General features: G+C 38.7%; 1 protein-coding gene across 2 annotated transcripts in view; it reads right to left on the bottom strand.

Annotated features, from left to right (window-relative positions):
- PDGFD (platelet derived growth factor D) overlaps positions 1-27,219 on the bottom strand; it is a 279,429-nt gene that overhangs the window by 15,112 nt on the left and 237,098 nt on the right. For both annotated transcript variants that reach the window (XM_055422855.2, XM_055422854.2), the window contains exons 4-5: positions 18,462-18,524; positions 11,552-11,750 (exon numbers count right to left, since the gene is read on the bottom strand). In XM_055422855.2, the coding sequence (XP_055278830.2) occupies positions 11,552-11,750; positions 18,462-18,524 (262 nt within the window). The remainder of the gene's footprint in view (positions 1-11,551; positions 11,751-18,461; positions 18,525-27,219) is intronic.

The following is a 27,219-nucleotide window of genomic DNA, read 5'->3' as shown; positions in this document are numbered from 1 at the left end:
TCAGTTATTTATGCACCAATGCCCTGACGTGACTAAGAACTGCGGCCCTGTGTGACTGCTGTAGAATCCAGCTACCCTACTTATCGGGGGGATTGAAACCATGAAGGCACTTAATTTAGAACTAGAACTAAAATCATTCCTCAGATGCAAATAACTTTAGAGCACCATTGCAGACTTTCTGCAGGGGATATTGAATTTCAAGTCAGAGAAGACTGATTAGGCAGTGCAGCAGAGCGGGGAGCCAGACAGGGGACTGGGTGGCAATTAAGGCTTCTGGAGCTCTGGTCTGAGGGGGGGCTCTGGTGTGAGCTCCTGTGGGGGGTGGGGTGCAGGCCACATGGTACAAACCCGGGGAGGAGAGCCACTTTTCCCATTCCTGATTCAGTCTCCACAGTTGAATATTACCAAGAGTGAGGATGTACCAAATTTAATTCAAAGGCCCATTAATTTCATCTAATTGCCCTTATTTCACTCAGCTGTACATGTCATCATCCCTCTTTTGCTGTCCTTTTGAATTTGAGTCCTGCCTTCTCATGGATCTTTGACGTCATTTCCATTTTTGTGTTCTGCAGTGACAATCTGCTGCAAAGGCTGACAGGGCTCCAGTGCTGTCAAAGCCTTTCTCTGGACACAGGAATCCAATGTGGGCCATTGCACCCAGCCACGGGAAGCACCGTTTTTCCTCAGTGCTGGCCTCAAAGCGCAGCCTAGTCACAGAGGCTCCTGGGCTGTGGGATGAGCTCTGGGGTCTGAGCCCTGGGGCAGGGATGTGTAAAGTGACAGGACGTTGTTGAATATACACTCTCATCAGTTTCTAATCTATGAAGGCTCAGATTTGGGAGGAAGGAGAGTCAGCCTGGTCTTTTTGGTATTGGTAATATAGAAGTTCTTCATGAATATGATTTCATGAAATCCCCATCAATGCTATGAATTATATACTATTGTTACCCTTATATTTACACTTGAGACAATCGAGCCTCTGAGAGGGAAGGGAAAAAACTTGTCCACAGCCACATACCCAGTCAGTAGAAGAGCCAGAGTCTGAATCTAGCCTTTCATCATTCTTGCACTTTGAAGCTCCAGTCTGAAGATTTGAAGAAGGGTGCAGCGAGCAGATTCTATGAGCCCTGCTGGAGCTTTCCTACTAGAGGTCTACTTCCTGTCAATGACCTGGCTTCCTAGGTGCGTTGCCAGGCACTGACCTGTCACTTTTTTTAAGATGTTGTCAATTACATATATCCAAGCATGTACTCCTGTGCACAAACATTCATCTATCAGAGTCTACCAAGAAAGTACACTGATCACAGTCTGGCTAATAAAGCAGGCAACTGCACAGAACCTAGTTTTTTCCTTTGGTATTGAAAAATACCACCTGATGTGAACAGGTGACACATTGGAAAAGACCCTTATGGTGGGAAAGATTGAAGCCAGAAGGAGAAGAGGGAGATAGAGGATGAGATGTTTGGATGGCATCACCGACTTGATGGACATGAGTTTGAGCTAGCTCAGGGAGCTGGTGATGGACAGGGAAACCTGGCATGCTGCAGTCCATGGGGTCACAAAGAGTCAGGCACGACTGAGTGATTGAACTTCCTTGAGTCAGTCTCTTCTGGGTACCAAGTTTATTATGCTGTTCCCTCATAAATCCATCAATCTTTATCCTGTCATGTGTGTCACCGGTCTTGAATATTCTTGCTATTCTCCAATTAAACTTCTACATATTCTTGGAGTTAGCCAGTAATCATTTTGTATGTATGCATGCTAAGTCAGTTCAGTTGTGACCAACTCTTTGCAACCCCATGTACTGTAGCCTGCCAGCCTCCTCTGTTCATGGGATTCTCCAGGCAAGAATATTGGAGTGGGTTGCCATGCTCTTCTGCAAGTAATCATTTTAATATAATCTGGTTAAGGCCTTTGCAATGCTGAAATCCTTTAAGAATTCTCCTAGCAGGCAGCCTCTGTTTGTGCAGATTCAGCATATGGCACTGGTGCTCGAAGAACAAGTGCCTGAAGGAGGGCCATGCTTTTCTAACTTCAAGCTTTTGTCAATCTAGTTTACCTTCTCGGGAATCTCAGTCCACTGTGCCACTTTAATCTCCTAAGTCAAGAGGCACATTCATCCTACATCTCCTCTGACCCCTTCACTAAATACCCACCTCACATTCTCTGCCTTCTATTGTAACACTTACTTTGTAGAACCTGCTTTATCCTTTTCTTCTTTAAATTAATTTATTTTCATTGGAGACAAATTACTTTACAATATTGTGATGGTTTTTGCCATACATCAACATGAATCAGCCACAGGTGCATATGTGTCCCCCTCCCTCCCACCTGCCTCCCCATCCCATCCCTCTGGGTTGTCCCAGAGGACTGGTTTTGAGTGCCCTGCATCATGCATCAAACTTTCACTGGTCATCTATTTTACACATGGTAATACACATGTCTCAATGCTTTTCTGTCAAATCACCCCCACCTCGTCTTCTCCCACATAGTCCAAATGTCTGTTCTTTACATGTGTCTCTTTTGTTGCCTTGCATGTAGGATCATTTTACTGTCTTTCTAAATTTCATATATACGTGTTAATATACAGTATTTGTGTTTCTCTTTCTGACTTACTTCACTCTGTATAACAGACTCCAGTTTCATCCGCCTCATTAGAACTGACTCAAGTGTGTTCCTTTATATGGCTGAGTAATACTCCATTGTGTATATGTACCACGATGTCTTTACATGTTCACTGCAGCACTGTTTACAATAGCTAGGACGTGGAAGCAGTCTAGATGGCCAGTGGCAGACAAATGGATATCCTTTTCTTTATTTAGGTGTTTCTCATCCACTAACGGAGAAGGCAATGGCAAGCCACTCCAGTACTCTTGCCTAGAAAATCCCATGGACAGAGGAGCCTGGTGGGCTACAGTCCATGGGGTCGCTACTAGTCGGACAAGACTGAGCGACTTCATTTTCACTTTTCACTTTCACACATTGGAGAAGGAAATGGCAACCCACTCCAGTGTTCTTGCCTGGAGAATCCCGGGGATGGGGAAGCCTGGTGGGCTTCCGTCTATGGGGTCGCACAGAGTCGGACACGACTGAAGCGACTTAGCAGCAGCAGCAGCATCCACTAAACCATAAGTTTCTCAGAATCAGAGTTAATCATCTATTAATCTCCCCTCTCATAGTGCTTTGCCATTAGTGGAAGAAGTATATGTAGGCCAATTAAGTGCACCGCTCCTAAAACCATTTAGTTTCAACAATTAGAAGCTGCACAGTGTGGAAAAAATTACATTTTTTGGTAGTCTCAGAATATGTGCCATTTCATGATATTTGAAATAATTCAATTCAATAAAAAACAACAGGAATCACTATGGCTTACCTAGGCAAACAATTCTGATTTTCTTTAAACATCTATCTTTTGTGGGATACCAATCAACTTAGAGCCAAAATTAGAAAATTTTTAGGCCATTTATAGACCTACTAATCAATCCCAGTTTTCTTTGCAAGGAATAGGTACTCCGTAATGACTAAATGAATCAAACTACTGATTGTTGTTGGGTTAGAATTGAAAAGCTAGGGTTCTAGAGGCAGCTTGATGACAGATGCACTGTGACGCATGCAGGCTGGCACCAAGGCCCATGGGCTTTAGCAGCTTTCCCACACCTTTTACATGGGGTGAAGGGAGGTGTCCAGGGGGCTGGCTCTCTCGTATACATCTCAAGGTGCTCAGGAATATGTCTTCTGCCAAATGGGTGATAGTCCCACAGCCTGTTACATTAAGTGCTATAAACTTGACTTTGATATTACAAGACCAGATTTATGGTGCTCTAGGTAGGGGTGGGAGGTAAGGGGAGTGTATGAATAATTGTAGTATTTTTATACCAAGAAACTAGGGGCTCTCAGCTTTCTTTAAGGTTCATAAATTTTCCAGGAGGTGTCTATTCATCTTTATGAGCATTACAACCTCACTGTGATTTTCAGATTCCCACTTCTATAAATTAGCACTTAATTGTGAAAACTGTTTCCACATTTCAACCCAGTTTTCAAGTGCAAATAAGTCTGGAAAGAACAATTATTTTATAACTTTTAATGAGGGAATATCAGGGTATTTTAAACTTAAAATCATGAATCTCATGACTCCATTTGCTGGTTTAACTTCTCAAGAATGGAAGCATTCACCACTTGTATTATTTATTAAAATTAACCTAAATAATAGTAAAAGATTCTCAGTCAGACAATTCCTAATCGTCAGGGTTTAAAAACATTGTTAAGCAGTGAGTGAATGGAAATTTACTGAGCAGCTACTATGTGCCGGGTACTATGTGAGATGCTTTTACAAAGTCAAGTCTCGTGGAATTCTCATAAGAAACCTTCATCTTAGAGACTACTTTTCGCATCTGATGGATATGGAAACTGAGATGCAGAAGAGCTGAGTGACTTGTCTACAGCCACTGGATATAGTAGACATTTGACAAATATATGCTGGAAAATGAATAGGTGAATACATGGATATCTACAAGGTATTGGATTAGGCGTGAAAGCAGCTGACACTGTCATAAGGCAATTCTCTGAACTCTAGAGGGGGTGTATAAAATATATCTATAAAATGAAAAATAAGAACAAGGTTAGGAGATGAATAAGAATCAAGGAGTCGTTTAAATGTTTGTCTTTCTCTCATTTACTAGACTATAAGTCTCTGAGTTTTAAGCACCACTGGGTCCCTCACAGCATTGACCTCACAGTCAACACACCCAGGTTCATGTCATGGCTCTCTATTTTATAACTGTCAGTAAACCTTTCTGCATTTCTTTCTTTTATTAGATAAAATGAGAATAACAGTACTCTCCTGCCAAGAAATTCATTAAGCTTGAACAAGTTAAAAGTGTCTGAAGTGAGGTCCAAACCCTCAGCTCCCAGGAGGTATGCCTCACATTAATGTCAAAATGAGTAAAAGAGATCAATGAAATAAAATTAAGAACAGAATCACCTAAAACCAGAAGTAGTCAAGATTCTGCAATTGGTGATCGCTAAGGAAAGGAGGAAGATCATGCTCACTTTGATCACAATGTCAGAAAGCAATGATGATGTGTGTTTAGTTTAATTCAATGAGACATAGCACTGAAGCACAGTCCCTTGCAAGTAAAGACACTTAGAGAGCCAGATCTCCCAGCACCAGCAGTTTCTGCACGAGCATGAGTTCTAGGAAGGGTGTGCTGTCTTCTTAAGTCCACCAGAGCACTGAGCACAGGGATACTGCAGGGGTTCTTCAATGCCGCACAGGTAAAAATTGGTATAGGAACCCCAAGGCAAACTCACTCAGAGGAACAAGAGTGACTCCTGTGGAAAAGGCACACTTGTCCACCAAGACATTAAAAGTTACCTATGGTTTTCGACAGTGAAATGCATTTTCCAATCAATTTGCACTTAAGTCATATGCCTAGACACGAGGAATGTTTGATAATGAAAGTGGGCTTAGGATATCCACAAGGACAGACAACCATTATCGGAGAAAAGCAGAGGATGCGCTGGCACTAAGAGAATAAACCAGCAAAAAAAGTCCTTGATCCTGTGCTGAGATTTTCTTCAAACTTTTATGTGCGTGCCCTCGTAGACGCATGCAGCACTATATATGACGGTATGGTTCTTATTAATGGTTGCAGGCAAACTGAGTGAGTGGGGCATCTGGATACTTTCAAATCATATGGGTTACAAACAGTGGCTAAAGCCTGAACACTGAGCTTTAAAAAGGAAATGTCTAAAAAGCAAAATGGGGCCCGAAATTTCTCAGTAAATAGTACCATAGAAAAGCTGAGTAGTTGGAATTTATCTTGTAAAATTTTAATGAGTGTACTGATTATACAGATACTTAAATATGACAATATTTGGAGAGTCCATAGGAGGCTCTCCAGACTTTTAAAGCCATACAGGGAAGAGAACAGGGCCCACAGAAATGTCTTGGTTCTATGCAGAGTTTTGTATTTAAATAATAATAGTCGCCAGCATTTACTGAGGGGCTACTAGGAGCTGGATACGCTGCTATTATTAAGCCTAGTACAGCTTTGCAAAGGGGTTGTGATTGGCTATTTTACTAAATGCCGAGGTCTGCATATAACTTCTCCAAGGCCACTATCAGGAACTGATTTAGAATTTTATTGTAAGTTTACTTGACTCCAAGTCTGTGTTCTTCCCACTATTACATTCTTTCTTTTTGCTCTATTTCTATCAAATTTATGGCAAGCAATTTTAATATTGATAAAAAGAAGCTTTTACTTGGTACATATCACATTGTTCAGGAAACTCAAAGAAGTTAGCCCTTACTGAACATAAGAAATTAGAAAAATCCATTTGATTTAATGTCTCTTGTACCCCTGTTTAATTTATCTATAGATAGTTGCAGAAGGGTGACATCTCAAGACTGCCTTACTCAATTCATCCGTAGAGTCAAGGACTTTCTGCAAATTCTTACTCAGATATCAAACAGGCAAGGAGAAAGTTGTAAGCATTTGATTTACATTGACTAGCTCATTTCTAAAATATGTTCATATCTTAATACACTGAAATTATTTCCTACATTCTAAGTCATTTTTGGAAGAGCAAGTTACCTCTTTCTAGTTAGTATGCAAGGACATAACAAAAAACAACACTAAGTGACTAATTTAAAAATAAAAGATATTTGCATCTAATAGAATTCAGAACCAGTTCTAACATTTTATATGAAACATATCTATTTAACTCTCAGCTTCTTATGCCAGCTATTTACCAATAAATTGTTTTAATATTAAAGACTGTTTTAGATCTTATAGAAAAATAACATCATGTAAGAAATCACAGAATTGACATAAGATCCTGGGGAATGGGTTGGTAACTGTCCCAGAGTTACAACATTTAACCATTTAGAGTTTGTGAAAATCATATATTTCAAACTCTGTCATCTGAAATCAATTTAATATTAGTATGCTTGATTCACTCAACATTAACTTACTGATTTTTAAAGAGGAGTGCACATCAAATTCAGCTTATGTATCAATAAATGGCAAATCTTTGGGGAAAATGTATTTTTGTCAAGCATTATTGTTGCTCACAACTACTAAGTTGGAATGCCTCAACAATTATATCCATATTTCAGTCACAACACAAACTATGAAAACAGGTTTCCCTCTTAATATTGGGTTTTCTATGGCAAAGTGAAAAAGAAATTTGCTCAGTTATGTCCGACTCTTTGCGACCTCATGGACTACACAGTCCGTGGAATTCTGCTGGCCAAAATACTGGAGTGGGTAGCCTTTTCCTTCTCCAGGGGATCTTCCCAACCCAGGGATTGAGCCCAGGTCTTCCACACTGCAGGTGGATTCTTTACCAGCTCAGTCACACAAACACACCATAATTCAGGAAAGTTGTGCTCTCCTGGAATCAATTTAAAAAAATGGATCTCACATTGTTAATTCCCATAAGTCACTTCTCAGTGCCCAGTCTAGTAGGGTTTAAGACTGACAGTTTTTCCATGTTGAGATGTAAGATTTTGTGCTATATACTTGAGTAAATACACACTGCCCGTAAATTCAAAGGACTTTTTTTTTTCAAGGAATCATAGTATAATTTCTGTTAACCTCAGTGGTCATGCTTCTTTGACTTCCCTGTTGGCTCAGTGGTAAAGAATCTACCTGCCAATGCAGGAGATACGGGTTGATCCCTAGGGTGAGAAAGTCCCCTGGAAAAGAAAATGGCAACCCACTCCAGTATTCTTGTCTGGAGAATCCCATGGACAAAGGAGCCTGGTGGGTTCTAGTCCATGCAGTCACAAGGAGTTGAACATGACTTCGTGACTGAACACAGGCATAGGCACATAGTGGTCATGCAAGGATTCAGAGAGTAATTACATGGTTTGTAGAACATCCATATAATTTTTTACCTAATTATGTGAAAATTTGCTATGTTGTTAGCATGTTCATCAGAAGAAATAAATGCAACTTGAATTTCAAATGACTTATTTTAAAACTCTGAGCAGCTTTAAGGTTGAAATTATTGGCAAAAATTGGGTTTTGGAACTGCAGTTATTTACAGATTTCAATTATCCGTGCTAACCTTTTCTATGTTACCCCCTGGGAAACTGAAAGTTGGATATATTAACTTGTGCTAATATCATCAGTCCAGAGGCTGTTACAGACAAGTTGTTGCTTATCTATTACTTGTGAATTTGAAAAAAAGTGGGCCTTATGCACTGAAATTCTAGCTTCAGTACTTGGCAGTGTTAGGTCTCCTTTCCCTCCCTCTTCTCTCTAAACTTTTAATATCCTCATACTTCCCATTTTCAAGTCTCTTCTTAAGGAAAAGTAAAACATCACTGTCACCTAATCTCTCTCTTCTACTGTGACAGTAGAAGCAAAGCATAAAATTTATTTTAAATATATTAACTCTCTTCTACTTTATAAGTTCTTCACCTAGTGTATTTGTATTTTATTTTAGTGTTTATAAAATTTTGTGATCTAAATATTCACATTCAATTTTAGAATCTTGTTCTTTGATATCATGAAAAATTTAGATTTGATATCACGAAAAATTCCACATTTGATCAGTCTGGGCAAATCAGAAAAAAGGATGCTCAATGGATCTTTACAAAAGACAGGTTTGTTTCTATACAGCATCATTATAAGATTACTATCGGGGCTTCCCAGGTGGCTCAGTGGTAAAGAATCAGCCTGCCAATACAGCAGATGCAGGTTCAATCAGTGGGTCAAGAAAAGCCCATGGAGAAGGGAATGGCAACCCACTCCAGCATTCTTGTCTGAGAAATCCCATGGACAGAGGAGCCAGGCAGGCTAAAGTTCAGGGGGTCCCAAAGAGTCAGACATGACTCAGCAACTAAACAACAGCAACAAATACTGCTGGTAGAAAAAGTTTTAGAAATCCTATGAAGTTCATGTTTTATTTGACAGCTAATGGACCTCCATCATCTATAACCATTTTTCGGTTTTCATTCTTTTATTCACTATCCCGTTTCTTATGTATCAGGATAAAAACCTTGGATTTATACTTTAAGTTGCAAAAGCTAACAATAGCAGCTGAAATATTAAACGTGACTTCCTTTGCTTCTGTGATACGCACAGGTGGTTCAGCATCAGGGGATGATAAACAATTAAATCAGCACAGTTCCACAAGCGTAGAGACGACGGCATCTTGCCAGTGTTCAGAGAAAGGGTATGGATCTGCCTTAGGGCCATGTTAAATGAGAGATTGAGAAATGGAATCGAAGCCAACAGGGGAGACAAATGTTTACTCTGTCAGAAATCAGCAGAATGTTGCCTTGCATACTCTAGCAGGGTTATTTCAGTAACCAAAGGCATTCTTAATAAAGGCACAAGCCTAACCCCATGGGGTGGGTTTCTATAAATTTTAGAAATATACTAAATTATTAATAGCTCCAATTTCACAAACATTAATTGAGCAGCTAAAATGTGTCAGTTGTTCAGTCACTAAGTCATGTCTAACTCCTTGCAAGCCCATGGACTGCAGCACATCAGGCTTCCCTGTCCTTCATAACTACCTTCCAGAGCTTGCTCAAACTCATGGCCACTGAATGAGTGATGCCATCCAACCATCTTGTCCTCTGTCACCCACTTCTTCTCCTTCTCTCAATCTTTCCCATCATCAGGGTCTTTTCCAATGTGTCAGAGATTGTACCAATTTACTGAAGATAGAGGATGAACAATCCCTCAGCCCTGAGTGCCTCTGAGGATTGATCTCAATCTCCTGAAAGTGAAAGTCACTCAGTTGTGTCCGACTCTTTGCGACCCCATGGAATTCTCTAGGCCAGAATACCGGAGTGGGTAGGCTTTCCCTTCTCCAGGGGATCTTCCCAACCTAGGGATTGAACCCAGGTCTCCTGCACTGTAGGTGGCTTCTTTACTATCTGAGCCACCAGGGAAGCCCAAGAATACTGGAGTGGGCAGCCTATCCCTTCTCTTTAAAATGTACACCCGAGGTGGATTCGTGTCAATGTATGGAAAACCAACCAACATATTAATGTAAGGTAATTTGCCTCCAATAAAATAAATTAAAAAAAATAATGAGATGGATGAAACTGGAGCCTATTATACAGAGTGAAGTAAGTCAGAAAGAAAAACACCAATACAGTATATTAACACATACATATGGAATTTAGAAAGATGGTAATGATGACCCTATATGTGAGACAGCAAAAGAGACACAGATATAAAGAACTGACTTTTGGACTCTGTGGGAGAAGGCGAGGGTGGGATGATTTGAGAACAGCATTGAAACATGTATATTACCAAAGGTGAAACAGATCACCAGTCCGGGTTTGATGCATGAGACAGGGTGGTCAGGGCTGGTGCATTGGGATGATCCTGAGGAATGGGATAGGGGAGGGCTGTGGGAGGGGGGTTCAGGATGGGGTACACATGTATATCTGTGGCTGATTCATGTCAATTTGTGGCAAAAACCACTACAAAGTGGTTAGTAAAGTAATTAGCCTCCAATTAAATAAATAAATTTTAAAAAGAAAAACAAAAAAAGGACCTCTGTTATTACAAAGTATAAGAAACAGGCTGTACTGTATTAAATATCTTTACATCTGTGATGCAAGTCAGCCTTATAAGACTTCCAAAGAAAATATTAATAATAACAAATCTTATAAAATGAAGCAAAAACATAGCAGACTAGAAATTATACTTTTATACAATAAGAGGTAATTACAAATTATTTCTCTTATATTTGAGTTAAACATTCAAATAAACACTCACATCCTAAAATCATATTACCCAGATGCAGCATCCTATTTTTTGAGTTTAAGTACTATGGTTTTTAACTCTTGATGTTTTAACTCTGCCTGAATATTCTTTTCTCCTCCCTTCACTGTGTTTTTCTGAACCTTCCAACTGAATGTGTGCCCTCACACTTGCGCAAAATATCCAAGATCTTTGTTTCTTTCTTGGGACCTTTACATCCTATGAACTACCAAGGATGCCAAGCCTATGGTAGGACCCTATGACAATTTTTGGAATGGACACTGAATGAGTAGAGTTGGAATCTTCCGGAGTTTTGACCGCTGCTTTGCCAGGAGCCTCCCCTGCGAACACTGACTGAGTCCTGGGCTAATTCAACACTCACATCCATCAGAGAGACACAGAGGACTGTTATACATGCACTGCCACTGGAGGCAAGAGACCAGGATTCTCCTTTCCTCTCCATTTCCATGCAGCCATTGAAGAGTTATCCAGCTCCCCTGACTTTGGTCACCTCTACTATTTATGGTAGGACTAAAAATGACTTGTTTGCCAAGAAGCACAAAGTTGATCCAGATGATTTTATAATGTCTTTTCTAGCTCCAAACTTTGACTGACTCAAGTCTTTCTTAGTCCCATACAAACAACACAGTTTGGGCAAAACACAGAATATCATTTGAAAGTGCTGTGAAAAGATCTATAATAATGGGCTAACAGTACTCATCTGATTTAAGTGTATTAAATATATTGCATTGCAAATTCTTACTTGTTACTATTAGCACTTGTATCTGCTTATGAAGAACCGTATCTTTTACCTTTTGACTTCCTGTCATGATACGATCTGCCTCGATGATGAGGGGTATCCAAATACAGATTCTCAAGATCTTCTTGCCATGATTCTGGATTGAAGTGCTTGAGTAGCTCTTCCACAGTATCAAACTCTGCAATCGTTTTGTCCAGAGCATCCGCAGTGAGAGTGGGGTCCGTTACTGATGGAGAGTGATAGGATACCCCCTAAGAGTGACATACAGCTCAGTGTACTCAGAAAAAGTGCATTGCTATGAAATACAAGTCACACAACCTTATGGAAGGAACACAGACTTCCGATTATAAGACATCACGATTGTAAATATCATGCTAAGTTCCTATGCCATAGTCTTGCCATATTCCTAAATAATTACGTGGTAAATCATAGTCATTTGGTTTATTGCAAATCAAAAATAGGAAGATCATAAAATACCCAGCTCTTCTGAACTGTAATCATTAAAAATGATACCAGATAAATGGAAATATCAAAATAAGTAATTAAATTTCTTGGTTCAAAGTCCCAAATCATCATATCCGTATCAACAAATAATGGTAATAGGCAAATTACGATCTCCTTTCATCTTGCATGCAAGCTGTGAGTAATCCATTTCATTTCCCTTTCTTAGCCTCAATGGCCCCTTTTTAGAGCTCACCTAGCACAATAGACGTTCTCTGAGCAGGATTTAAATTCACTCTGGAAATATCTCGATATTTATAAGGTACTTTAAGCAGCTTATTGTCAACAAGAATAATAAGCCATGAAACTGGCTCCCTTGACTTAAGACTGGCAGATTCACTTGGGTGTGTATGTGTGTGTATATGCATTTTGTGTGTGTGTGTGTGTGTGTGTGTCTATGAACTTTAAGTGCTATAGTTGCTAGGGGTCCCTGTTGCCATTAAAACTTTCTCAGGAATACTCTTTAAGTGGGGAATGCAACATCATATAAAGTCTGGAAGGGATTATTCATTTTGCCATGGAATATATTCCCATATAAATTTCTAAGCACTTACTTCACTAACCCTTGTACAATCTAGAGGTAAATGAGCCATGAGTCAAAGATCTCTGTAAAAATTCATGACCCATTAACAAGGGAATGGAAAGCATAGTCTCTAATGTTTTCTAAATGTCTTTAAAGAAACTGCTAAACAAATAATACCCCCCAAGGGCAAGTATCTCATATCTCTATAGGAAAATAAAAGTTAATGAAAACTTATATTTCTGAAACTTAGCTGCATTCCTAATGAGAAATAATACGCATATGCATTATAGAGTCCCAGACAGCAAAGCCCACAATTATTTTCAAACTTTCAGGTGAATGCTTTTTCTTTTTAACAAATCAAGATCCAGAGATTCCCAAGTGACACTTACTCTTGGGGAAAATTAAGAGGTTTTCAGTTTAGTTCAGTCTCTCAGTCATGTCTGACTCTTTGCAACCCCATGGACTGCAGCACACCAGGCCTCCCTGTTCATCACCAACTCCCGGAGCTTACTCAAACTCAGGTCCATTGAGTTGGTGATGCCATCCAACCATTTCATCTTTTGTCGTCCCCGTCTCATCCCAGTTTCAATCTTTCCCAGCATCAGGGTCTTTTCCAATCAGTCAGTTCTTTGCTCAAATAGCTAAACTATTGGAATTTCAGCTTCAGTATCAGTCCTTCCAATGACTATTAAGGACTGATTTCCTTTAGGATGGACTGGTTGGATTTCCTTGCAGTCCAAGAGTCTTCTCCAACATCACAATTCAAAAGCATCAATTCTTCAGCGCTGATCTTTCTTTATAGCCTAACTCTCACATCCATACATGACTACTGGAAATACTATAGCTTTGACTAGATGGACCTTTGTTGACAAAGTAATGTCTCTGCTTTTTAATATGCTGTCTAGGTTTGTCATAGTTTTTCTTCCAAGAGCAAGTGTCTTTTACTCTCATGGCTGCAGTCACCATGTGCAGTGATTTTGGAGTCAAAAAAATAAAGTCTGTCACTGTTTCCATTGTTTCCTCGTCTATTTAACATGAAGTGATCAGACTAGACATCATGATCTTAGTTTTCTGAATGATGAGTTTTAAGCCAATTTTTTCACTCTCCTCTTTCACTTTCATTAAGAAGCTCTTTAGTTCTTCGCAATTTTTGCCATAAGGGTGGTGTCATCTGCATATCTGAGATTATTGATATTTCTCCTGGCATTGATATTATTGAAATTATTGATATTTCTTGATTCCAGTTTGTTCTTCCTCCAGCCCAGCATTTCTCCTGATGTCCACTGCATCTAAGTTAAATAAGGAGGATGACAATATACAGATTTAACAAACCCCTTTCCTAATTTGAAACCAGACTGTTGTTCCACGTCCAGTTCCATGTCTAGTTCTAATTGTTGCTTCTTGGCCTGCATACAGATTTCTTAGGAGGCAGATAAGGTAGTCTGGTATTCCCATCTCTTTCAGAATTTTCCACAGTTTATTGTGATCCACACAGTCAAAGGCTTTGGCATAGTCAATGAAGCAGTAGATGTTGTTTTGAAACTCTCTTGCTTTTTTGATGACCAATGGATGTTGGCAATTTGATATCTGGTTCTTCTGCCTTTTCTAAATCCAGCTTGAACATCTGAAAGTTCACGGTTTACATATTGCTGAAGCCTGGTTTAGAGAATTTTGAGTATTACTTTACTATTGTGTGAGATGAGTGCAATTGTGCAGTAGTTTGAGCATTCTTTGGCATTGTCTTTCTTTGGGATTGGAATGAAAACTGACCTTTTCCAATCCTGTGGCCACTGCTGAGTTTCCCAAATTTGCTGGCATATTGAGTGCAGCACTTTCACAGCATCATCTTTCAGGATTTGAAATAGCTCAACTGGAATTCCATCACCTCCACTAGCTTTGTTCATAGTGATGCTTTCTATGGCCCATTGACTTGACATTCCAGGATGTCTGGTTCTAGGTGAAGGATCACACCATCGTGATTATCTGGGTCATGAAGATCTTTTTTGTAATCTTCTGTGTAATCTTGCTACCTCTTCTTAATATCTTCTGATTCTGTTAGGTTCATACCATTTCTGACCTTTATTGTGCCTATCTTTGCATGAAATATTCCCTTTGTATCTCCAATTTTCTTGAAGAGATCTCTAGTCTTTCCTATTCTATTGTTTTCCTCAATTTCTTTGCATTGTTCACTGAGGAAGGCTTTCTTATTTCTCCTTGCTGTTCTTTGGAACTCTGCATTCAAATGGGTATATCTTTCCTTTTCTCATTTGCTTTTAGCTTCTCTTCATTTCTCAGCTATTTGTAAGGCCTCCTCAGACAACCATGTTGCCCTTTTGCATTTCTTTTTCTTGGGGATGGTCTTAATCCCTGCCTCCTGTACAATGTCATGAACCTCTGTCCATAGTTCTTCAGACAGTCTGTCGATCAGATCTAATCCCTTGAATTTGTTTGTCACTTCTACTTTATAATCACAAGGGATTTGATTTAGGTCACCCATGAATGTTCTAGTGCTTTTCCCTATTTTCTTCAATTTAAGTCTGAATTTGCAATAAGGAATTCATGATCTGAGCCACAGTCAGCTCCTGGACATGTTTTTGCTGTATAGAGCTTCTCCATCTTTGGTTGCAAAGAATATAATCAATCTGATTTCAGTATTGACCATCTGGTAATGTCCATGTGTAGAGTCTTCTCTTGTGTTGTTGGAAAGGGTGTTTGCTGTGACCAGTGAGTTCTGTTGGCAAAACTCTATTAGCCTTTGCCCTGCTTCATTCTGTATTCCCAGGCCAAATTTGCCTGTTACTCCAGGTATCTCTTGACTACCTACATTTGCATTCCAGTCCCCTGTAATGAAAAGGACATCTTTTTTGGGTGTTAGTTCTAGAAGGTCTTATAGGTCTTCATAGAACCATTCAACGTCAGCTTTTTCAGCATTACTGGTTGGGGCATAGACTTGGATTACTGTGATATTGAATGGTTTGCCTTGGAAACCAACAGAGGTCATTTTGTCATTTTTGAGACTGCATCCAAGTACTGCATTTCAGACTTTTGTTGACTATGAGGGCTATTCCATTTCTTTTAAGGGATTGTTGCCCACAGTAGTAGATATAATGGTCATCTGAGTTAAATTCATTCATTCCAGTCCATTTTAGTTCACTGCTTCCTAAATGTTGATATTCACTTTATTTACCTGTTTGACCACTTCCAATTTGCCTTGATTCAGGGACCTAACATTCCAGGTTCCTATACAATATTCCTATGCAATATTGCTAAGAGGTTTCATAAGAGCATAAATACATACTATTGGTATAACTTGTTGTAATTCAAATACACCCTGTATGGAAAGGGAGTAAGTGGCAGATGGAGTTTGGAGTGTCAAGTGAGAGACATGAGATAGATTGATGAAGGTACCAGTCCAGCTCTTTAATCTTGGAGTGTACTTGTATTTGTGTATGTGTGTGCATGGCTCATAGAAGCTGAACCCTGGTTAAGGCACATTACTTCTGTCTTTCACAACCCTCTTGGTACACAATGCTTAAGGAAGCTAAATTTATGATTCAGTAACACAAGTCCAAATTCCCACTCAACTTTGTATTGTCTGGATCTACAGTCTACTTGGCTCTTACTGACCACATGATTTGCAATCAGCTTTGTATCACAATAATGTGGTCTAAGATCCACAAAATCAAAATTAACTGGCCAAAGTTAGGTGCATGACACCATATGAAAGCTTTGAAATTACATTTTTTCCTCTTTTTTGAGACAAAAGCAGGTACATCAATCAAGCCATTAACCACAAGCAAAGCTACCTAAATGATTCTGGGGACATCCTGGCAAGGAGCTTCCTGGGCTTAGTCTTAACAGTACCAAAGGTGTAGTGTGTGTTCAGATGTCTCTCCAAGAGAAAGCCATGGAGGTGTTCTTAGTCCCTGAGGATGAGGGGGGAATCCAAGCTCTTCTAATATTAGCTTGAAGAGCAAATACAAACTATAGCTACAATGTAAAAGTGACTTTGTGTATGAGTTTTGCTGCTCTTTTCAAGTTTTGACTTGAAATACTAATGATGGTTGGGGATTCTCTGGTGGCTCAGATGGTAAAGACTCTGCAATGCAGGAGACCTGTGGGCTACAGTCCATGGGGTCACAATGAGTCAGACATGACTGAGTGACTAGCACACTAGTGAGGGTTAAGAAAATATTTATGACTGACTAGGTGACCTAATCAACAAAGGAGAACATTTTTGTTTCTGAGGCAATTATTTCAAAACTATTTTTGAGGGAAATACTAATTGATTGTGCTTCTTTCAATGACACTATAAATTTGATCTCATTCAGATTTTGTTATAGGTTCATAAAAATCCAACTAAAAGCTAAGTGAATTACTTTAAAATAATAAAAATTTGTAAAAAATAAGTTCTGAAAACTGTAAACCAGTCTCAACAGAAGCAAAGAATGGTTTACATAGAGGTGAATGGGAGATCCAAGGGCTCTTGCTCCTGCTTCAGAAGGTTCTTGAAAATCAGAATGCTGAGGAAAGAGGGGAGGTCTCCCTCGTCTTCCAAGAGGACTCAGCAGAACCTGGACTTAGAACTCAATCTGGAAGAGTTTCCAGTGGATTCAGACATAAGGCTGAGCTTGCACAGATGCACCAAACGGACGGAACAATCCTTCTGTTTAAGAGGACCTGGGCTATCCTGAATTAGAGGAGGACTTCAAGCTTATTAATTTCTGCCCTTCGGGCAAGGACTGATGAGACAACCCTGAGCGATCACACAGAAGATACTTGAGAAGCCAGAGGATCTCCTGACAGAACAGAACGCTCAGTCCTGCTGGAAAAGCTGCCACTGGCATGTACCTTAAATTGTCAGTCAGCCGCTAACCACCCACACCTCCTGCCTAGCTTCTTAGCTCCCCAGTACCCCAGCATTATTTTAACTTTCTCCTACCTGACAATAATTGCCTATACCCAGCTAATTTCAGAGCATGCGTACCCAACTATCAGAGGTGAACAAAGTTTTTGTAAAATCACCTCACTGATCTCCATCAGATCATATTCTAGATCAGCAGCCACACTCGGTGAATTAAAGAGTCACAGAATCCATAGATGAGGAAATCCTGGCATTTCAGGGTATTTTTTAAAACTCCCCCCAAGAACAAAAGATAGACTATCACTTCAGGGGAAAAAAAAAAATCAACGTTGACTCAGCCACACTAACATATTTTAGAACCATAGCCAAGTTTTCTCCATGCTCTTAAACTTATAATGAACAACTGCAATTTATCATATTTTAGTTTATTGCTACATAAGTGCTACCCACAGAATTGGTGAAAACAAAGCCTGCTCTTTCTGTACAAAGTAGATAAGTAGACAGAATACTGAGGAATGACTAAATTTGGAGAAAAACAAATGGAGTACGAACCATTTTAAGTTTCAGGGTGAGTTATGTTTTATTTCTAAGAGACACAGAACACAAGTCTGGCTTGCACTTAAGTTTTATCTTGTGATTAACACTGGGGCTTTTTCACATATGAAAAGACCATTGAAAATGCAAAGGTTAACAGCTTCCCCTGGAATATTCAAAAAACTATGTCAAAATTCCCCACTTGAGCTTGGGCCCTGGACCTGTTTCATATATTTTATATGGCTGGATACTCCTTTAGTTGGAATGTTCTGCTTTGAAACTCATAAATACTTAAGTCATTGTCTCCCGTGTTCCTACAATGGGTACTGACATTTCCTGGAAACCTTTCTGAAAGAGAAGGCAAAAGGGCATCTGACATAGCCCACAGTAACCTAAAAGAAATGAAAGAACACATCATGCTTGAGATATGGCTTTGGATCAAGCCACAGATCCTTCATGCAGCTCAAGTCATCCCGGGAGTGACCTTAGCTACTACTCCATCAGTTGTTTTTGCAGGCAACAGAAAAATAAATTACTTACTGAGATAGAGCTTGTGACTGACTCCCAGTTGGTCTCTGAGGCTGCTGCAGGTTGGAAATCTTCCTAGAAGGCAAAGAAACATCCATGCGAGTCAGGCAAACCCCTGTTCAACTCATTACATGCACAGTTTCATCTCAGTCATCTGAATCTGCTTCCAACTATGTGACAATGGGAATACAGGCTACACGCCTGCTGAACAGATCACCATCTGCCTTAATCACCTCTCCTCAAGAGCCCTTGTCATTCAAGACATGGACAACTGCATTCACATATTCTTATAAACTCTGGTGAAATGAAAAAAAGGTGAGGGCAGGAGTTCAAATTTTAACTCAGTCATCCATTGGCCATGTGGCTTCTCCTCTCCAACCCTTCTCTTCTTCTCTGCAAAAGGAATGTGCTTTTACATTGGGACGTGCCGTGCTACGCTCAGTCATGTCTGACTCTTTATGACCCTGTGTACTGTAACCTGCCAGGCTCCTCTGTCCATGGGGATTCTCCAGGCAGGAACACTAGAGTGGGTTGCCATTTCCTCCTCCAGGGGATCTTCCCGACCCAGGGATTGAACCCACATCTCCTGCACTGGTAGGTGTATTCTTTACCACTGAGCCGCCTGGGAGCCCTGTAAAGGGCTGACATAGGATGCTTGAACTACAGGGCCATTTTGAGGACTGACTGCACTAATTATGTAATTATAACTAGAACCTAATAAAGATTAATAATTATTATTATCAGTGTTAATATTTACTTGGTTTGAACTACGTTTTGTAATACGTTCATTTCTGCCAAGCTAGTCTATGATAATCTGTGACCTTTTAAAGATAAATTAACTGACAACATGCTATTCCTGACTCTATCAAGAAATGTCAGGAAGACTGGCAGGAGGAAGGAAATGGCTGTGGGAGTGACAAAGCACTACCCACTCAAGGAAAGAAAGTGAAGAGCAGACTCAAAGTCTTAAAGGATTTGTGACCTCAGAGAAAGAAACTTCTCTTATAAGGCAAAGTTCTTTCTGATTTGTCTGTTAATTATTCCAGTACCTGTAAGTTTCAAAAACATAATGGGAAGGAAAGCTGACTCTATCATTTTCACAAGTCACACATGATTTCTTGACACTGCTAAAATAAATCACTTTGGTTAATTTCTTCTAGTCTGATCAGGGAGTAGGAGGTATTTTAAGACAACGCTGAGAAAAATTCAGTCACTCAAATTTGACAGCTTATTTACCCAAGTATGCTTACTGAATGATAGCTAAGAATCATGTCTAAATTTCATTAACATTTTGAAGAGCTGGAAGTGTATTTGCTAACTGCTGATGATAAAATTGTTTTGTATATAAATGTCTACATAGAAGAAACTTTAGTTGTTTTCCAGAGGGAACTAAGGCAAATGTGGGTTTCAGGAATGAGCATCTATTAAAAACTGGCTGGGCATCATTATTCTAATCTCAATCTCAAGGGAGAGAGGAAAAAGAAAAGTCTCTGCACTCTGCAAGACAGAATGTACATGGAAAGAACACTGAAATCTCATGGTAGAATGGGTGCAAACAAACGAAGGTAAACATTTATATGAATATTCATAAACTGATAAACAAGTCAAAATAAGCAAGAAAATCAATGGCTCCTCCCTGTTTGGAGATGCTATTAGTGTGAGAATATATTGCAGATTAAAAAATGGGACATGAGCAATTCTCAGATCAGAGAATTTTCATTTTTACTCATTCATGATATATTTGCTAATCATCTAATGTGATATATTCTAAGCTGAGCATAGAATCACAAGGAAATAAGAATCTATAATTCCTCTCAAGGAGTTCAAAATGTAGACAAATAAATAAACAGGTGAACAAACTCAGGCAGGTGCTCTGATATTACTCAAGATACCACAGGGGGTAAGAAATTCTTCTCGCCTAGGAAGTGGGCTTAGAAAAATTTTGCGTAAGAAGCTAACTCGAGCTGAGTCTTGTAGACTCAGAGAAGTAAACCAGTAAGCAGATGGTTATTTGCTAGAATGGTATAGTAGAAGACAATCAAAGAGAGAGCAACCTGAACAATATGAGGACAGTGTACAGAAAAAGGAGCGTGTTGATGGGGAAAGTTAATGAATCAGTCATGTTGGACAGAAGTATTTGTAGTACTGACATAATACCCAAGTAGATAAGTTCAGGAAGCCATTTGTTACATGAGAATAAACCTCATGAGAGAATCCTGAACTTGAGATATAAAACTGGGAAATTATCATCATAAAAATGACTGACATACATAGCATTGGTCAGTTAACTAAATAAGCAATGGATTGTGTCAACAGCATATGGAAATCAGAGGAGGAACCATCTTAAAATTTTGGAAGTGGAAAGAACTCTTAGAATTATCTAAAATCCTGAAAGGATATGAAGGATAATCTCTTCATTTTAATTACAATATTAGAAGATCAACCAATTCTCAGAGAGTCAGTGTGCTCTATATTACACAGCCATCTTCTGGGAATGATTGGACCATCAGAGCCCATTCCTCGGTAAAAAACTGCAGTGATTTTTCACATCATTGCAGCTAGCATGGGTAATTGTATGCCTGGGGGAAGAAAATGGAACAGAGTCCAAAAGGAGAGTCTTCTATTGTAGGTTCTATTGTAGCTCTAGTGGTAAAGAATCTGCCTGCCAATACAGGAGACGCAAGAGATGTGGGTTCAATCCCTGGGTCAGGAAGAGCCCCTGGAGTAGGAAATGGCAACCTACTCCAGTATTCCTGCTTGGAAAATTCCATGGGCAGAGGAACCTGCTGGGTTACAGTCTATGGGGCCGCAAAGTGTTGGCCATGACCAAACACACACACACACACACAGGTTGTATAAGCAGAGTAAGATAGGGATCTAATTTCATTCTTTTGCATTTAAATATGTAGTTTTCCCAGCACCATTTATTGAAGACTATCTTCTTCACTATTTGGGCTACAAAATTCCAGTCAGAAATTTAAATAGGAACAAATGATAAAGGACTTCATTTAGACCTATATAAAATGTATCAATAAATGTATCTTCTCTTAGCAATATTAATAGTAGACATTTAAAAGAAACCAACTTTCTTTTATGTTATTTCAAAAGTTTGCCATTATTTATAAATGGCATTTGGGAGAATGGATACATGTATGTGTATGGCTGAGTCCCTTTGCTGTTCGCCTGGAATACCACATCATTGCTAATTGGCTATGTTCTTAGTTGCTCAGTTGTGTCCAACTCTTTGTGACCCCATGGAATGTAGACCACCAGGCTCCTCTGTCCTTGGGAATTTTCCAGCAAGAATGCTGGAATGGGTTGCCATGCCCTCCTCCAGGGGATCTTCCAACCCAGGGACTGAACCCAGGTCTTCGGCATTGCAAGCAGATTTTTTAACGATCTGAGCCACCAGGGAAACCCTATTAATTGTCTATACCCCAATACAAAATGCTTTTGGTATTAAAATAAAAGAAGAATGACATTTAAAATGAGCTTATAAAAGGGAATGACATCCCTTATAAAAATAAAATACAGAACCTCCAAATTTTAGCCCCGAAAAGAGAATCTCAGCATGGGAAAGAATATAGCAATTTAACTTTATAAGTCTATACTCCTAGGATAATTCTCATTTCTTCCATCATAATCTCCCAAATCCAAGATACCAGTAAATCTCCCAAATGCCTGTTAACTTTCTCCATGCTTCTTTCTTCCTCCTTAGAGTCTGCATTACACAAGGCAGCTGGAATTCTTTTTTCCCAGCTTAACTGAGAAACAGTTGACATAAAATGCTGTATGCATTTAAAGTATAAAAAAAAATTAAAGTATATAATGTGACAATTTGATATGTGTATATTGTGAAATAATTACCACAGTAAGGTTAATACATCCATCATTCACATAATTAACAAGTGTATCTGTGTGTGTGTGTTTGTGTGAAAGAGAGTGTGTGGTTAGAATATTTAAGATATTCTCTTAGCAACTTTCAAGTACATAATACAGCAGTCAGCAGTCTGTGTATTAGATCCCCAGAACTTACTAATCTTATTACTAGAAGTGTGTTATCAATATCTCACATTTTCCCCAATCCTTCTGCCCCCAGAAACCACTATTCTACTTTGTTTCTGCATAAATTTTGTTTGTTTTTTTCCTAAATGATTCCACATGTAAGTGAGGTCATATAGTTTTTGTCTTTTTTCTGATTACTTAGTTCACACAGGATACTGTCCTCAAGGTTCATCCATGTTGTCAGAAATGCAGGATTTCCTTCTTTATTGTGATTGAAAAAATGCATAAATATAATGTAAAATATATATGATATATATAACAAACATATAATATACAATTTAGATATATATCATATTTTCCTTAGCCATTCATCTACCAATGGACACTTGTGTTGCTTCCATATCTTGACTATTGTGAACAATGCAATGACTGTAGGAGTGCAGATACTTCTTCAAGATAGAGATTTCATTTCCTTTGGATGTATATCCAGAAGTGGGATTCCTGGATCATATGGTAGTTTTATTTTTAATTTTTCAGGAACTTCCATAGTGTTTTCCATACTGGCTGCACAAATTTACATTCCCATCAAAAGTGCATTAGGGCTTTCTTTTTTCCACATCCTCAATGATAGTTGTTACCGTTTGTCTTTTTAATAAGAGCCATCCTACAAGGTGGTAGATGATATCTCACCATGGTTTCAATTTGCATTTCTCTGATGACTAGTGATAATAAGTATCGTTTCATGTACCTATTGACCATTAATATGCCTTTGGAAAAAAGTTTACTCAGGTCCCATTCTCATTTTAAATCAGATTTTTTGATTATTATTCTTTTTCTTTTCTTTTTTGCTATTGAGTTGTATGAGTTGTTTATATATTTTTTATATTAACTGCTTATCAGGTACATAGTTAGGCAAATATTTTCTCCTATTCTGCAGGCTGCCTTTTCATTCCGTTGGCTGTTTCTTTTGCTGGGTAGAATCTTTTTATTTTGATACAGTCTAACTGCTTATTTTTATAATGCCTTTGTTTTTGGTGTCATATTAAAAAAAATCACTGCTAACACCAGTGTCAGAAGCATTTGCCCTATGTTTTCTTCTAGGAGTTCTATGGTTTCAGATCTTACATTTAAGTATTTAATCTATTTTTAGTTAGTTTTTGTGAGTAGTATAATAGGGGTCTGATTTCATTCTTTTGCATTTGAGTATCTAGTTTTCCCAACACTATTTATTGAAAATACTATCTCTCTTGTATTGAGTATTCTTGATTCCACTGTCAAATATTGATTTGTTTCTTGGTTCTCAATTCTATTTCATTGATATCTTTTTAAACTGTAAATCAAGTCACTCTGTTTTCTGTTTAAAAAGAAGCAACAGCTTTCCATTGCACTCAGAGAATCTGGTTTCATAGAAGCTGACCACAGCTGCTGGTGTCTTCTGTGATTTGTTGTTTTACAGTTCTCACCAACCCCTCTCCCTCCTACACTGGCCTTCTCACAGTCTTTCAAGTGACACCTCCAAGCTTCTCCCCTTGGGTCTAAATTTGTTGTTGGCAGGGATGCTCTTTTTCCAAGTCTTAGTTCTCTGTTCAAGTATCAAATATTTAGGGAACCTCTTCTGAGCACTCTATTTAAAATACTTCCACTCTTGATTGCTCTGTTCACTTATCTTGCTTAATTTTCTTCAAAGCATTTAGGATGAACAGAAGTGATTTTATATTTATTTTTTGCTGATTATCTTTTTTCCTCAACTAGAAAGTATGCTACCGAATGACAGGGACCTTGTTGATTGCTCTCTACTCTGCCCCAAGTTCCTAGCTAGTTTTGGTACACAGTGCAATTTCTCTGGTCTCCAGTGTATATTCAGGGAAGATGTTCACCTGCTACCTAACCCCCCAGTATACGTTAGCAAGACAGATGGTTCTTAAGATGTTCGACTGTATGATGCTGAAAAAGTGATACACGTTCAGTAAAAAAACTGCACTTTAACTTTTGAATTTTGATCTTTTCTCTAGTTAGCAATATGTGGTAGGATACTTTCTCCCAGTCACGCACAGGATCGTGGAGTTAAACAACTGATACACCACAACCATTCTGGACCAGTACAGTCATTCTGCTTTTCACTTTCAGTATTCAATAAATTTCATGAGATAGTCAACGCTTTATTAGTAGAAAATAGGCTTGGTATTAGGTGATTTTGCTCAAGCATAAGCTAATGTGTGTACTGGAACATGTTTAAGGCAGGCTAGGTTAAGCTATGATGTTTGGTAGATGAGATGCATTAAATACATCTTCAATGTAATATTTTCAATAGGTTTATTGGGATGTAATCTTGTCATAAGCTGAGGAAGATCTATAGTTTAATAGTCAAGGTCCTTTCTGAACAGTTGGTGCCTGTGTCACACTATTTGCTCAGTTTAGTTCAGTCACGTCTGACTCTTGGCGACCCCATGAACCGCAGCACGCCAGGCCTCCCTGTCCATCACCAACTCCCAGAGTTTACTCAAACTCATGTCCATTGAGTCGGTGATACCATCCAACCACCTCATTCTCTGTAACCCCCTTTTCCTCCTGCTTTTTATCTTTCCCACTTCAAGGTCTTTTCCAAGGAGTCAGTTCTTCACATCAGTTGGCCAAAATATCAGCTTGAGCATCAGTCCTTCCAATGAATATTCAGGACTGATTTCCTTTAGGATTGACTGGCTTTGATCTTTTTGCTGTCCAAGGGACTCTCAAGAGTCTTCTTCAACACCACAGTTCAAAAGCATGAATTCTCAGGCACTCAGTTTTTATAGTCAACTCTCACATCCATACATGACCACTGGAAAAACCATAGCTTTGACTAGATGGACCTTTGTCAGCAAAGTTAATGTCTCTGCTTTTTAGTATGCTGTCTAGGTTGGTCATAACTTTTCTTCCAAGGAGCAAGTGTCTTATATTTTTTTAATATCGTCCTGGGGAGACTGCTAGTTTTCCAAACTGCAGGCTAATTAAAGACAAACTCCTTTTTTTATGGGTGTTCTCAGCAGAGCAGTGCCCTTAGTATTACTTTAATAAATGCTAAAACGGAACAGTGACCAATCATTGAAAATGTGTTAAAACAGTCCAGCTTACAAAAACACATTTCTGTTCTTTGTTACAGTAAAGTCAGATAAGTGCTTTAAAAGCCATGTCCTATTCATCTGAGGAGAGAGAACTGTTCCAAGAAGTCAGGACAAACTTAGCCCTTGATTTCTTTAGTGCATGTTCCTGAAAGGTGGTATGTTCCATCCTAGAATAAAAAAGCTGATAGTTTGGCTTTATTATTCCGTTAGCCCATGTAGGAATCTTAGGTTCTGTGGGTACCTTATTGAGGTCATCTAGAAGTCCAATGCCCTCATTTGAGAGATAAGCAAACTGATGCTCAGAGAGAAAAGGAACTGGCCATCACCCCAAACTGAGTATTACTGAAGTCAGGACTAGAACCCAATAAGCTACGCTCTCTCTTAGTCACTTTTTTTGTTTTTTCCAATTCACCAAATAATGACATGTATCATTCTATTATTATAGGCATCTTAAACTGCATTGTCTTAATCTAATGAGAATTAATTTATATCATTAAAATTATAACAAATTACTCTCAGTTCATGTCCTCACATTAAAATAGTTCCTAATTACATTTTGGCAGTGAAACTCATTATTTGGCATTTTGAAATGAAACTCCCTCACTCTATGCATTATACTATTTGGAGTAGTTCTAAAAACAGATATGATTCTCAGATGTTCACTTTCTAAACAGCTTAGTATGTAAGGTTTGGTTTGGATGAGAAAAGCATTACAGACAAGAATGTTGGAAAGGTATATGAAAGTAAAATCTTAAAGTACTGCATAAAAGGCAGGTAGACATTTATATAATTGAAGTGTGGAAGAGTTGTTTCTAAGTATGAGTGCAAAGTCATAAAATGTAAAACCTGATACATCTCACATACACAAATCATTGTATAAATCCCCAAAATACCAAAGACAGAATGGAAAGCATAATGACGACTAGCAAATATTCTGGTAGCAGATAACAGCATCCTTAAAATAAAATAAACTCATAAAAGGTTAAAAAACAGCATGTTCTATATAATACAGTTTGCTAGAAACCTGTACAGACTATCTGATTTCACTGGGACAGAAGCAGCAGTGGGGAAGAAAATGTGGATTGGAGGGTGGGTGCCTCCATTTACCTGGACTGACGGTATCACCCATGTATCCCCTGGTGGAAATTCATAAATTACTAAATACAGAATTGTTCAAAAATGAAACAATAAAAGGCTGTTCTAGAATGATCATGGTTGGTTGCACCTAAAACATGGCTAATGCAACACAAACTTTGATGTTTTAAAAACAGTCACAGAAATATGTAGGTGTTTTATTTCAAGCAGTACCATTTTCTTTTATCTCAGTTTTTGGTTGTTTTCTCTTTTTTATTCATTATTTTCCCTTTCCATTATGCTTTATTACAGGATATTGAATATGGCTCCCTGTGCTATACAGTAGGACCTTGTTGTTTCTCAGAAACATGCAGTGTTTAAAAACAGCCACAGAAATATGAAATCAGCTCAGGGTCAGACAGGCATTTTTCTGGCTCTATTTGCAGACAGTTTATGCACAGGCTGAAAGCAAATATAGCTGGGGAGAAAATAGCATTATAAGTAATGAATAGTTTCAATATTAATCCCTTATATTTAAAGACTACAATATGAATGGAAATTTCCATTTTCAGAAAAGATATCTCCAGATA

The sequence above is a fragment of the Moschus berezovskii genome, chromosome 14, assembly GCF_049115385.1.
Source record: "Moschus berezovskii isolate FMDL1 chromosome 14, NW_MosBer_1.0, whole genome shotgun sequence".
NCBI classification, from domain to species: domain Eukaryota; kingdom Metazoa; phylum Chordata; class Mammalia; order Artiodactyla; family Moschidae; genus Moschus; species Moschus berezovskii.
This window is presented reverse-complemented; position numbering and strand designations above follow the sequence as displayed.